The 14,628-nt window shown below is 43.9% G+C and overlaps 1 protein-coding gene across 8 annotated transcripts in view; it reads left to right on the top strand.

The window, feature by feature from the left end:
- trim9 (tripartite motif containing 9) overlaps positions 1 to 14,628 on the top strand; it is a 33,619-nt gene that overhangs the window by 14,737 nt on the left and 4,254 nt on the right. For 2 of the 8 annotated variants that reach the window (XM_040199573.2, XM_040199571.2), the window contains exons 4-10: positions 6,424 to 6,534; positions 7,233 to 7,386; positions 7,873 to 8,018; positions 9,995 to 10,133; positions 12,097 to 12,135; positions 13,058 to 13,361; positions 14,341 to 14,503. In XM_040199573.2, coding sequence (XP_040055507.2) covers positions 6,424 to 6,534; positions 7,233 to 7,386; positions 7,873 to 8,018; positions 9,995 to 10,133; positions 12,097 to 12,135; positions 13,058 to 13,361; positions 14,341 to 14,503 — 1,056 coding nt within the window. Of the gene's footprint in view, positions 1 to 6,423; positions 6,535 to 7,232; positions 7,387 to 7,872; positions 8,019 to 9,994; positions 10,134 to 12,096; positions 12,136 to 13,057; positions 13,362 to 14,322; positions 14,504 to 14,628 lie in introns of all 8 variants that reach the window. The other 6 variants (XM_040199572.2, XM_040199570.2, XM_040199577.2 and 3 more) reach the window with 3 other exon arrangements.

Raw genomic sequence — 14,628 nt, 5'->3', positions numbered from 1 at the left:
GGTGATTTAGGCTACAACATTTTGTCTTCAACACATTGAATGGGGGGATATAAGTAAACGGGTGTCAACAGCAGAGGAGGTGGAGGCGGAGGGAGAGATACATTTGTGCTGTACACCATCCAATTTCACGCTTGGACGCTCTGTAGAATCAGGGTTTCCCACGTGTAGGTGGTTTGAGAAACGCAGCCTGTGCATGTCTTCATGTGAGCACGCTCGTGCATTCAAACACTTTTTGTGATCTTTTCTCCACATAAACGATATATTAAGATCTGAGGTGCCTCATAAACCACTGAAAAACACGTTTTGATGCAACTCACATTTAGATTCTATGAGGACAGAGCCGTCCAGTCTCCGTGTCGTGTGGGAGTGCAGATATGAGAGTCCATCTAACACACTCGCAAGAAAGCAAATTGGTGTATATCCCAAAAGCTTCTTCTGGCTTAGTACCATCAGACAATTGGGCCTCAAAGTGTCATCTAGACTCATTATTGATCTCCATTCCACAACTAACTATTCAATCTGCAAAATATACCAGCACAAGTTGTTTGGTAAATTAAAATATTGAGGCACTCTGAGCAGTGAACTGCAGGTTAGAAATATGAAATTTTGCACGCCATTTTGGTCTTGATTGAAACGATTGATTGGCTGTTAAGTGATGGATGGGTGCTTAATGTGGGGCATCGGACACAGAATGTTAAGGTTGCTCAGCGTAGATCCGATCCCTCCCGTCAGCCGACAGATCAGCGCCGCCGTGCGTCGCTCGCTGAATGCTAATGTCTGCTACCCTCTTCTTACCGAGCCGCTCACTCACTCGAGGCCGCGGGAGTTTCCCACAGAGCCGACGATGCCAGAAACTCTCCTTTTCACCCGTTCCGTGCTGCTGGAGGGCAGCGGGGGATCATTTGAAGTCGATTTTAGGGGCAGCAGGCATCACTTGTTGCTCTGGAGAGCAGCTCCGGGAATCGGACGTGGCCAGTCGACGGGACGCTTTCTGCTTCATCAGCATGCGGCTCAGTTGCAGGAAGTCGTCCTGCAGCCGTAATTAAACGAGACACAATTCTGTTCTGTTGCACCCCTGGTGTTAATGCAGCCCTTTCTGCAACATCACAGGAGGGATGTATTTACATATGAAAAGCAGATTGTTGCATAAAAAGAAAATGCATGCAACGCATCTTGTACGCGTCCAATTAACGAACTAATGAAGCGCTCTGACTGATCTTGCTGACTGAGCACGCACAGCTCTTTTTGCGTGAGGAAACCATTAAAACAAATCAAAATAAATAACAATTCGAACTAAAAAGAGAAAGAGAAAAGTGAGCCGCAGTCACTTTTCTCTTTTCATGTCGCTCTACTCCAATCCACGCCGACGACAAAGCCCGGTCGCCACGGGAAACCGGGTGGCGCTGAGCGCGTTGTTTGAAGGCTGTGGAGGCGAGTGCCTTTAATGACATGAGTCAGCCTCTGTTTTGGTGCCGCACATCAGGAGGACTGACCCGTGTTTGTTCAGCAGAGGAGGAAGGTGGTTTCATGTCAGTTTGTCACACTGAGCTCCTTCGCTCAAGCATCAGTGCAGCGGCGTCTTGCACTTTATAGCCACGGCGAACCGGACCAATATCTTCTGGGGATTACATGTGACCAATCTCTCATTGTTTTCAGATGAATATCTGAAATCGAGCATCGAGGTTGTTTTACAGTTTAGTTTAGTTTAGAAAGTCTTCTCATTAGAGAAGAACAAAGTTCTTCTGGGTTTGCCACCCGATGATCTGTCCTCTGCACGCCCGGCTCGGCTTGTTTAATGAGTACAGCTGCATCGAGGCTATTTTTATTTCCACTGTAGTGGTTTGCTGACCTCCCCGTTGACTCCTCGTCATGTGACTACATGTGTTGCTCCAGGGGGTCCCTGCTACCCACATTACTCCTCTTTCAATCACACGGCAAGGAGCCTTTGAGTGGCAAATATTTAAAAAACAGCCGTGTTTATGGCTGCTGTGGGTTTGAGAGGATGAGCGTGAGATATTAAGAATGCATCAGTATGGATATTATTTATCAGTATTTCTGCTTTTTATAAAATACTTTTTGTGGATCCATAAATAATGTGAAGATACATCTACATCATTGATTAATAATGAATCATCATATGTATTTTTTATTGAGCTAGTTTAGGCGTATACAATTTGTTTTGTATTATGGTACATAGAATGTATTTAAACTATTAAAACAAGATAGAAACGAGACAGTTAACTTAGAGTGATGGAAAATGGAAAAAAGACACATTTGTATGATCATTTTTCTGTTGCATTTTCTGTGCATCCGTCACATTAGAGACACATTAGTGGCCAACAGGAAGCCTCTGCGTCCTCGCTGGCGGCTCAGCGTTAAGTCACTTTCTCTGACCGTCTGTGCAGCGTGTAACATCGGCCACAAAGCAGGACGCGATTTTAATCCCGTTGCTCGTCGGCCTTTCATCTGGTGACAGTTTGATTTCACGTTTCCCATCACAATCCCTCTTGTCTTCCTATTTGTCTCTTTACTCGTCCTCCTTTCATTCTCTCCTCTTTTGCCTCCATCCATTTGGCTCCTCATCTTTCTCTTCCCTCGCTCTCCTTCTGTCACAACGTGTCAGTTTCATCACGTCGAATCCTCCCCATGCACATAATGTCAAAGTCTCGTGCATCTTTCACCAGGGTCCTGACTGACTGTAAACCAGAAGGTGCTGCTGAGGTGAAGCTCAGGTCAGGCGCCTGATGCCTCAGGATCTTAAGGCCAAATGTGCCACAGTGGCCTAAGAATTGAAACAGAAACAGATAATCAATAACAATGTATAATCTTGGCTGATTTTTTAAATATTCGGCCACGTTTGGCTGCTGTCAGTGACGGTGCACACATTTGATTAACCATTTTAGAATTTATGACCCCCAACTAAAGTCTGTGTTAAGTCTCAGGGGGCTTTTGACACCATGCAGGCCACCGTGTTTAGTGGGTGAAGACCTAAACCCCCCCTGTGAATCAACTGGTACGGTAAACAGACCAGCTGGCGAACACAGTGGAGCGTTTGGTTGCTAAAGGGTCAGATATGTTCCTCCGTAGGGGGCGGAGACCGAAGAGATTAACTAAAAGGAGATTAAATATTGGATAAGGTGAAAGGTCATGTTGCTCTTTTTTGCTAATAGGTTTGCCAGATCATTAAATGTTGATAGCGTGTCAATGTGGTGTCCACCTCCCCCCCAAACAATGTATTGTATGTTTTGAATAGAATAATTATCATTATTGAACATGTTGTCATCTTTTAGCAGCTTCTTTTTAAGCAAAGCAGAAACATGGTCCATTGGTAAGAATGGACATCTCAGTCTGTTCTCAGTGGGTGAAGAAACGTTTGAGCGACCGTCCCTTTGACACTAAAAAATATACACACATGGAGGAAGAACCTGCTTTTTCTAACATGAATAATATTTGTAAAGAAAACGATTATTTCAGCACTTGTCTGGGATGGTTTTTGTTTTGCTGTCGAGCTTCTGTGACGCCGTGTTTACTCGCCGTTCCATGACAGCCACAGGAGTCACGCGACTCCGTTCCTCTCTGCAGGTTCTGTGGCCCACTTGCACGGCCCGCTCTGCCCTCTACCGCTGTCCTTTCAATTCACCCCCCCCACTTGTCCCCTCTCTCAGGATGCTTAGTTTCCTCCTCCCACCTCAAGCTGCTGCCGTCCTTTTCCTTTTGTGTTTCATTCAGGTGAACCGATCGTCCGTTTTTTTAATCTTCTTCCGGAGCTGAAATAAGAGCAGATTTCAGGAGAAGATGCGTGGAACGCTGAGAGAAGCCGCTCAGTAGGCACTGAGTGTTGACGGGAGGAACAGGGAAAAGGACAAGATTTGATATAAAAGATGTACTGCAAAATCCCCGCGTGCACATTGTCCTCTACGAATGGAGAGATTGAGATTCCAGCTGCGTGCAGAGAGGTCTGATTGTTAAACAGGCGGCGACGGCAGTGAGAAACTCCACTGCAGGGCTGTGGATTGACACAGCAGGGAGGGTTTCGCCCCCAGCCAGAGAAACATAAACTTAATCATCAGAGGGGGGAATTTGATTTCTTCCCCTCACTGTAGGAAGAGTGCTTAAGCACGCTCCTGCTCTGATTGATTACAGCACTAAAAGCGGGAATAATTACAAAATGATTTGCCGTGTCTCTGTAAATATTCATTTACTTGAAAGTCTGCTTTTTGCGGTCCAGGTTGTAACTTTAAAAAACTGGATTGACTCGTTTGTAGTCGGGTCACGGTACTAAAATAATGACGTCGATACAATCCCTGCCATAAATATCGTAATACCTGATACAGTATTAATACAATAATGTTATATTCATCTATAATAGTAATAAAAAAATCATCTGCATACTTCCCTCTTTACCAGCTTTTTCCTGCCCAGCTTTTTGAACGGTTAACAAATATCAGTATTATATCAGTATTATAAGATATTAATGAAAACGACATGTTGGCATCGTAAGATTGATTATATGACCTTATGATATTATTATATATTTATCGTTTTTAACGTACTGGTACGGCGGCACCTTTTCGCTATCGATGCACCGTGCAACATTAGTTTGCAAACCGTCCCTGGTTTTCCAGCAGATATGAGCGCATGAACACACATGAGGAGGAGATGAGTAAACAACAGTGGTTCAGAAGTAAAAATCTTTATTTTCAAGTTGGTTGGAAAGCGCCTGCGGTCAGTTAAAACAGTCCGCCTCCCAAACAAACCAAACCGGGAACCGAGGTGGTTCAATTCTCTGAGGTTTGAATGAAGCACCTTAAACATGATGTTGTGCCCTCAACTGTAAACGGAAAAAGCAAAGTGATTATTCCAGCTCGTCACAGACTCTTGCTGCAAAGCCCAAAAGGTCATTTGAGATGAAAGTAAACTGAATGTTACCTGGTTAAATGATGCATCGCTGTGTCGGTGTCACCGCTAGATGAAAGATGATGCTGCCAGTTTGCCCGCAATCAAAATGTGCACACGTTTATATTCAGTACGCAAAACTGCCGTATAGATTTATGAGGGGAAAGGGATTCGTCAAGGTTTCAGTCTCAAGCCCAAAATGGGTCTCCTGATTGAATGATTAATATTATATAAAGCTCCTGCAACACAAAACTCATAGAGGGTTTTATCTATATTGCCCACTTCTATTTCTTTCATCTGTTTGCAGCCTTGCTGCAGCCCTCCCTGCTACATGCATCTTACAGTAATGCTACATACAATACACTTAATAATCTATTACTGCATAAAAGTCTTTACTGTTTGTTGAGTGTCAGTGGTGCAAGACCTGCATATTGATGCTGTGACTGCAGTCATCACAAAATCATCTTCGTGTACTTTCGGTTTGCAGAAACAGGATTTTCCTCTCCATTCAGCCCCTCGGATAGCAACAGTGAAGTTTCTGTTACCTAGCAACCCTTGGTCCAGCACCTCTGTTTGTTTGACACTGTAGAGCTACAGAGCTCTGTGGGGAGTCGCCAGTAGAGAGGAGTATCTATGCATCTAATATCCAATCAAATCAATACGATACGCTGGTTCATGTGCAATAAAGAGCATCTCACTTATTGATTTGAAGCTGCTCCCTTTCGTTCAGATCAGTTTATGGGAAGATTCATCATGAATATGGGGGCGGGCTGCTGGAACAAATGATTGAAGGACCGACTTCCCTGAGGCAGAAGATGTACGACTGACAGCAGGGAATTCCAGAACTGTGCATGTTTTTAGTGTGTCGCTGCTCATACAGGATTTCAGAGCGTCTCCTCCTCTCTCATGTCGCCGCCGACATCGCTCACAACCCTCTTGAGCGCGTGAAAACAACATGTCACTCTCCTTCCGTTGACGTCAACAACAGGTCGCAGACGTCCCTTCGGCCTCCTCTTCCTCCCTCAATCCGTGTGCGAAGTCTCAGGAGGGAAAAATGAGTCAATCCTGCTGCTAATCTCATTATTGGTATTCCTGGTGCTCGGCCCACTCGGCTTCTCTTCATCCCGTAACAACCTTTTAATCTGTGTTCTCCAGACCCCTCCTTCCGTCCTCCATCTTTTCTTTCTCTGTCTACATTGTTGTCATATTTAGTTGCCTCAAGCATCCATCCATCTTTTCCACTACTCTCCGTTGTCTCCTTCCTTTCCAGATTCATCAACATTTCTGACACCTTCTGCATAATTGCTCCCCTCTGCATCTCCATCTTGCGCACTTTATTAAACCCGCTCTGTGCATTTTCTTCATGTTCCATTTGAGAGTGATTACACAGAAAGGGTTATAATTAGCATATGATTATCTCCAGTATATGCTTGTTATTGTTGTTGCATTCCATTTGCCAAACTGTATTTTCTCGTGGGTGTTTCTACTCTTCTTCTCCATCATCCTCTCTTTTCTTTTTGTCCCCAGGTGGTTCGGGATCAGATCTCCCACTGCACGGTGAAGCTGCGTCAGACCACGGGGCTGATGGAGTACTGCCTGGAGGTCATCAAGGAGAATGACCCCAGTGGTTTCCTGCAGGTACGATGCACAACAACTTACTCGTTCTGCCAACTTGAGCCTTTCATGTCTCAATTTGCATGAATAAAGCAGATCACAATGAAATAAATGTTTTAACGCTTCGATTTGAACATTTATGGCCCATCAGCCGAAGATCCGCTCTGTTGACGGAAGACGTTTTCACAGCCTCCGCTGAGCAATTTCTGCTCGTTAGAATGAAACTTACTTGACATCTTCAAACCTTCAATAGTTGTATGACTTCTGTGTTTACTTTGTGACTGAATCTGATGAAAGGATGAGCAAACACAGTATCACAGTACATCAATGTATGTGCTTACGTTCAGAGACCTTTAAGAATCACATTTAAACAATTGACGTTGTTATTTAATATTTATGGCAGAAATACAGGTTTGGTATTTATGTCACTAATGTATATTTAAACAGGTTGAATGAGGTTTCTTAATAATTCCATTGTCATTTCCATGGAAGTTTCCTGGAAAAAGACATTGAATAAAAGGTGCTAATCCTCACTAGATGTTATTCTTTACATGAATTGGATTATTTGCTTGGTTGCACACATCTTTACATCTTCACTCCCAGCTTTGCTCCTCCAGCTGATCCGCATTTATTTCCATTTTTGGGGGGAAATCTATGGTGTTTTCTGGTTCCCTGTACAGTTGTTGTCACTGGTGAGCAACACTTAGTCCATTTGTTTGTAGATCTCCGATGCTTTGATCCGGAGGGTTCACGTGACGGAGGGCCAGTGGGGGAAGGGAACCCTCACCCCGAGGATGAACAGCGACTTCGACCTCACCCTGGACAGCGGACCCCTCCTGCAGACCATCCACCAGCTGGACTTTGTCCAGATGAAAGGTATAACCGAGGAGATATCTGAGGAATTTATACAAGAGCAGAGCCCTCGTGTCTTTGGTTTCACTATGAAAATTGTTTAAATGTTAATGGTAAAACCTGTGATTGTCACTTTTCACTCGTCACTTTTGTCACTTCCTGTTCGCTAGTGCATTTTATTTTTTTATTTTTAAATATTTCTAACTTTACTATTTTATTTTAAACTAACCCATAGTCTTATTCTACTAACCCTTAGCATTAGCATTTTATTTTATTTTATTTTATTACTCACGCACCAACCGCCAAGTCAAATTCCTTGTATGTATGACATATTTTGGCAATAAATGTTTCCTGATTCCTGATCCTGATAAAGACAGTAGCTTTCTAAAATGTATTTCTGTACACTGGTATTTTTTACAAATGTGGAGCAGGCGTCGGTGCACGTGATGTCACGTGTGTGTGTTTTGGTAGAGATGTACTGTGATGGTGCCGTGCTTCTCCCCTCCTCAGTCCCAGCTGCTCCCATGCTCCAGCTGGAGGAATGCTGCACCCAGAACAACAGCGCCACATTGTCATGGAAACAGCCACCGCTCACCACCATCGCCGTGGAGGGATACATCCTGGAGCTGGACGATGGAAACATGGGGCCTTTCAGGGTAGGTTCCCCTCCGCAGGTACCCGTTTGTCTCCTCCGGTGGGGGATTTATACGCCGACTTTATTCAAAGACCAACTTTTTACACGTGAAAGTTCAACAGGGGGCCTTTGTTGGATTCCCATTTAGATTAAAAGACACAAAAAACGCACCAGTTAGAGTGATAATTCACCTTTACGGAGCAGCGCCCGCGTCTTTCTCAACAAAGACGCCTTCATTGGCGCCGGGGAGGACGCCGGCTCAGCCCGGGGAATGTGAAAGCAACGCTTTGTCCCCGAAACCCCTCGATTGCGCTCTCGTATGGCTCTGAGTGGCATGAGGGCCGGTCATGTGACACACTGTGGCGAGGCATCGAGTGACACGGCGCTGGGAGAAAGGGTCTGTGATGCGGCGTTCAGCGGGGATGCTCCCACAGGAAGTGTGATCTGGGATCAAAAGCCGTATTTATACTCCCTCAGAGGTTCAGCGTGTAATCCACCCGAGACCCCCGTTCTCTATACATCGAGGCCGCTGCTTTGTTGTAACGGCAACTTAAACCCCCCCGAACCTCCTTGTGTCAGACCGCGACAGACACGCACACCAGCTGGCCTGCGTCCTCTCACAACAATCAATGTGGAAGATCTCACCACTTTCTGAAGTTTAGGTAATCTCAGAAGAACAGTTTGGGTTTTAAAGGGCTAATGAAGCCCAACAAAATCCCAATTGAGCCGCTTTCAATCTCTGTCGTCTCCCAAGTGGTTTCCATCTTCTCAAAGCTCATTAACATCGCCATCAGTTCCTTGTAAACTGCTGGTGACACATAATTAAATTGGTCGACATCATGTGAACACTCAAGACAACACACACACAGACACAAGAACACACACACAGACATGCGTCTAAAAGTAGTAACCGGGTCCTTTCGCTAAAAGACAACCAAACCTTTAGATAATAATCAAACTATTGGACTATTTGGTTTTTGGTGGAGACAGTTCTGTTTGAATATTGGACTTATTCACTTTTAAACTTTTCAATTCAATTCAATTCAAGTCATTTTATTTTGTATAGCCCATAATCGCAAATTACAAATTTGCCTCAGAGGGCTTTACAGTCTGTACACATACAACATCCTCTGCCCCGAAACCCTCCATCGGCACAGGAAAAACTCCCCCAAAAATGAAAAAACCCTTCCAAGAGGGAAAAAAGGGAAGAAACCTTAGGGAGAACGTCAGAGGAGGGATCCCACTCCCGGGATGGACAGACTACAATGGATGCCATGGGTACAGAATGAACAATGTATAATACATGCAATTCCTATGACAGAAATGATTCAAGTAACTGTGAGTAGTAAGCCAGGCGCACAGCAGGACCACTGCAGGGGCAACCACCACGTCTTGTTAAACGTGATAGATCTGTAGAATGTCCACTTGTGCAGTGTGATGCTAAATTAGCAGGAACAGAGGCGAACTCTTCTAAACTCCGAGCATCCGCTGAATGCGCTCCTGCTGGGAGGGAGCGGTCCAGCAGCTGTTCGTACAGACAGCCGGTGTTTTCATTTAGAAAAAGCAGCCATTGACCTTCAGTCTCTCGTCTGTAACGCATGCTGCCAGTTTGAGAGGGCCTTCACGCCCTCGTCTCAATCACAACTGTTTATCCCCGGCTACTTTTGGCCAAGCGGCCATTGGCTTTCCAAATTGCGAGGGAGGTTTTCTATTTCTCCTGTGACTCACTGGGGCTCGCCCACGCAGCGCCACACTGAGCTTGGCGAGTTGCATGTCCCCCGTGTCTATTTATACCCTGGCGTGGGCCGCCGCGCCCACGCTCAGTTGTTCAAACCCGCGCTGCCGCTCGTTACGCTCGCCGCGATCGAATCCCAGCGGGGACGCTCCTTCGGGGGCAGAGCTGTGCGGGTTGAAAAGGAAGCAGATCCCTCATAATGTCATAATTCCCGAGTTTGATGTATCTGCCCGCTTAACAGGAAGCATTGCGTGTCTTTACAGGAGGTGTACGTGGGGACGGAGACCATCTGCACGGTGGACGGGCTCCACTTCAACAGCACGTACAAGTCCAGGGTGAAGGCCTTCAATGGCAGCGGAGTGGGCCAGTACAGCAAGACGCTGATCATGCAGACCTCTGAGAGTACGTCAAGCATCAGCTCCTCTCCTCCTGCTGCTAATTACTGTTTGCCAGTGAGGAAGAACGCAGCCATTTATTCAACGGATCTTCACTCAGTATTGGGAATAAGATTGTCAGCTTCCACAAATTTGGAATCCAGAATAAGGGGAATTAGGGGAATTAAACTCAGTCAAAACTCTTTGAAATAAGAAATACGAGGAAAGTAAGTTGTTTATCTAAGAAATGATTCAACAGGCTTCTTTATTATCTAGACGTGTAATTCACAACCATGTCCCATAGAAAATGGCATTCATGTACAAATAAGAATATATTTTCTCTTGGGTTAAAGAAGCATGTGGTTAACATTGTAAATTATAACAAAACTACTTGGTTGTGTGGTAGTGAAAACGTTTTAATTTAACATTATACAATCGTATTTGTTGTGTTGTATGAGGTGACATTGATGTTTGGTTTCACACAGGACTTGAACAGTGGTCACTTGGGGGACAATCCGTGTGTCTCTGACCTTCTACCTGCAGTCCTCACCCCTGCTTAAACTATGACCATCATTTTATTTGTGAAATGCCAAAAACAAACGTAATCTGGGAGAAAATAAATTTCCTCAAAATGAAGACGATCAAACTTTCGTCCAATTGGCATCAAAAGCCCAGTACTGGTCAACTTCTATTACTTTCAACGTTCACAAAGAAAAAATGATCCAGCCACAATAAATAACTATTTTAATGTTCGGGACACATTTTAGCTTCATAATAAAAGACATTTAAAAAATAGGGATATCGTTGATACGGTTTTAATGGTATAAGATTTATAACCATTGCATATATTATCATTATGATTATTCCTCACCTTAAAGTAATGAGAATCACGTTGCATGTCACGACAACACGCTATATAACTACAGCGGTTATGTTGACATGTCAGCAGCACTATAGCATATTAAATATTATAAAACTATCACAAAAGAAGAACGCAGCTGGATCAACATCTCTACTGTCAACTCTAAAAGCACTTTGTTGTGTTTTATGTCTCTTTCTTCTCCAAATGTCTGCCACGTGTTTGCTAATGTTTCATGTGTTTCACAGCTTGTTTCAACCCTTTTGTTTTGTGATGATTCCAACATGTTGTGTTTTGGCAAACAGCTGGCAGGTATTTCATCCCGGGTACAACAGACATTAGTAATATAGTTCTGTAGTTATTGGCACTTAATGAGATCACAGACATAAAATAAATCTTGATTTGATCTTAAAAAGTCAAAATGCCTTGAACAAAAAAAATCTTTATAGGATATTTAGAGGAAGTTGCTTGCTCCATTATTTTGCTATTTCAAATTTTAAACTATGCATTTGAGCTTTTAATTATGTGTTTCAAAAGGATTTCAACGACCCGACATGAAACCTCCTCGCCCACTTTTCCCTCTGATGTAACACAAAAATAATAACCGTAAAAGCCTCTAATGTGTCACTTGCAGTGTTTTAACTCAAAAGCAGGATGTGAATTCTGTTTGAAGATGTGCTGATGCTTTTAAACCAGGTGCGTCCCGCAGCAGCTGCGTGGTGTATAATCCACTTGTGTGCTCGCTTTCCCATTAGTTCAATGCTGCTCTGCACACAGGGGCGCTTGTCTCCTGTAAGTGGACCTGAAAGGCCCAGACGGAGCACTCAGCAGCTTTCTGCTCAGATCTAACCACTCGCATGTTTTTGCAGAGATGTGACACCTTTCACGCGGACTGGAACCTTCCTCCGTCATCTTTGTTGCCATGCTTGTTATTTTTTACCCTGTTTCTAGGATCTCCCCGCTCTGGACTTCAGCCTCTGTGGTGTTTTGGCCGTTGAGTTGAAGCAGCTTCCCTGATGAAACCTGCTTTTTACTCTCTCCTCCATCCCTCCCCGACCCGCTCTGCACTCTGCTTCACTGATTCGCTACATTCTCCTCCTCCCCTCTTTTTCCTCTTCATTTCACGTTTCAGCTGGACTCCCTCCATGTGATATTCAGTCTATAGGCACAGGTATGGGCGCCTGTTTCCACTCTGACCCCCTCGCTGCCGTTGCCTGTGTCATCAGTTCAGTCCTTCACTGTCGAACCAGCAGGTGGGCGGTTTGTTGCTCCGTGGGCTGCACGGTCAATACAGGCTTCTAATAAATGTCTTTTCTTTTATTCCCGTTGGGAAATAAAGCTATGTAATGAATGTCTACTGCACATAGTGAAGCAAGCAAGTCATGTGCAGCCCACATACAGCGAGCACAAACCTCTCATCTGTTCGGCTCCCATATTTCTCTGGGTACAGTATAGAGCTTTTAAATTAACTGAGTCAAACAGTTGGCAAACTAATTAGACTTTGATCTACCGGCTTGTAGTGTGATGTGTTGCAAGAGCGCACGGGAAGTTAAAGGGTAACATGTTTAATTAACATGAAATTGATTTTGTTTGTATCAAATGTTTCTTGGTTGTTGTTGTTTGCTACTTTGGGATAGCACAACGTTAAGATATTAGCATCCTATTAAGTTCATGTGGTGAACAAGCTGCATTTTGAGTTTTGTATTTTGGCTGAACTGATTCTGATTATCTAGATGAGTAAAAACCGTTGTCTCGCCCGTGTGGTTCTCCAAGCCGGTGAAAACAGATCATTCGTCATTAATCATTTGCAGACTGTCTGACACAGGTTGGATTTTATAATACAAATTATTAAGGTTTTAGTGTTTAAGTCATAGATTAAGTTATAGAGTATGATACTAAGAATTGTTAATCTTAATAGTAATAGTAATCTTTTCCCTGCTCCAGTTCTTAGTTGTAGTTCCAACTCATCCGACCTCCAGCCCGTAGATCCATGTCACCTTTGTAAAGTCACGATCATCAGGTGTTGCAGTCAGTGACGTCACTGATGCTCAACGACAGCGCGAGTAACGCTTCCCATGTGTTTGTGTGAACAGTCGCTTGGTTCACCTTTGACCCGGCATCCGCTCACCAGGACATCATCCTCTCCAACGACAACCTGACGGTGTCCTGCAACAGCTACGACGACAGAGTGGTTATGGGTAACTCTGCTTTCTCCCGCGGCGTCCATTACTGGGAAATGACCGTCGATCGCTATGACAACCACCCGGATCCGGCCTTCGGCCTCGCTAGGGGCGACGTGCTGAAGGACGTGATGCTGGGGAAGGACGACAAGGCCTGGGCCATGTACGTGGACAACAACCGCTCCTGGTTCATGCACAACAACTCGCACACCAACAGGTAACTGGTCCACTGGGACGCGCGTCCTCGTCCAGCACGAACACAGCGTTCGCCGGCGTGTTTTGAGAGGCGTGCGAAACGTCACAGTGCTCGGAAAATTAATCAGATCTTTTATTAAAGCACCAGTCCAACAGTTTAGGAATACTCCATCACCAATGAAGGTTCATCATTCAACTAATCACATGGGAATATTTGTGTTTGTGGTCCACCAATAAAGACCGTTGGAGGCAGATGGAAGCTCCAGAAACAGCTACTCAGCTTAAACTTTTCTTTCTTCTTTTCTTCTTTTCCAAATGATTAATTCAATCATCACAAATAAAGTTGAATGACATATTTTTCTTTTTGTGTTTTGGTTGAACTGATCCAAACTAATCATTTCGTCAAAAGCACAAACCTGCAAGTAAAACAACCAATAAGCTACAACAACTTAATGTGCATGTTACTTTTGCAGCTCTTTGATCCGGAGTTTCATAGTTTTGTCCAGTCATGTCCGACCTCGGGGTCCAAAGGGTCACTTCATGACTGTGAGATGAAAAGAACGTTCCGCTCCCCATTTTTATTTTGTACTCTTAAAAGGTATTTAAATGAAATCATATGAGAGGTTAAGAGGGTCATTGTCTCTTTGGTGTAACTGTTAACTCATAAACATCTAACACATGACACAGCTTTTTTTAATGTGTTGTCGGAGGTTGGCAATCATTAACAATGTTTTATTATTTCAGAAGATGTTTGTATATTTTTAAATCTTATGGTAATCTGAAAAGTAGCCATCGACTTAACAAAATACACAAATTATCATTATTTATTATTTTAAGTAGATGTATTGCAAAAGCAATAACTTATAATTACCCTAAATATTATCTCATTTGCTATTACCTTATTGTCAGCGCCACAAACACGCTGATTGCCATTTGAGGATGGCAGGTTAAATATTTGCAGGATATTACTTTAGAAACACTAGTCTTTTCTCTGTGTGCAGGACGGACGGCGGCATCGGTAAAGGAGCTACAATAGGAATTCTGCTGGATTTCACACGCGGGATCCTCATCTTCCTTATCAACGATGAGCAGCAGGGTCCGGTGGCTTTTGAAGCCTTGGAGGGCGTCTATTACCCCGCTATCAGCCTCAACCGAAACGTCCAGGTGCGGATTTAATATTCTATTTATATGGACTGTGGCTACACTTCCATACCAGAACAGTACGATTGAGAAATTAATTACATAACATCCTAATTTCTGCTTTTCTTGTCCCTCACGTAAAGGAATAG

The sequence above is a fragment of the Gasterosteus aculeatus genome, chromosome 15 (genome assembly GCF_964276395.1).
Source record: "Gasterosteus aculeatus chromosome 15, fGasAcu3.hap1.1, whole genome shotgun sequence".
NCBI lineage: Eukaryota > Metazoa > Chordata > Actinopteri > Perciformes > Gasterosteidae > Gasterosteus > Gasterosteus aculeatus.
Note: the sequence above shows the minus strand (reverse complement) of the source record. Positions and strands in the feature narration are given on the sequence as shown.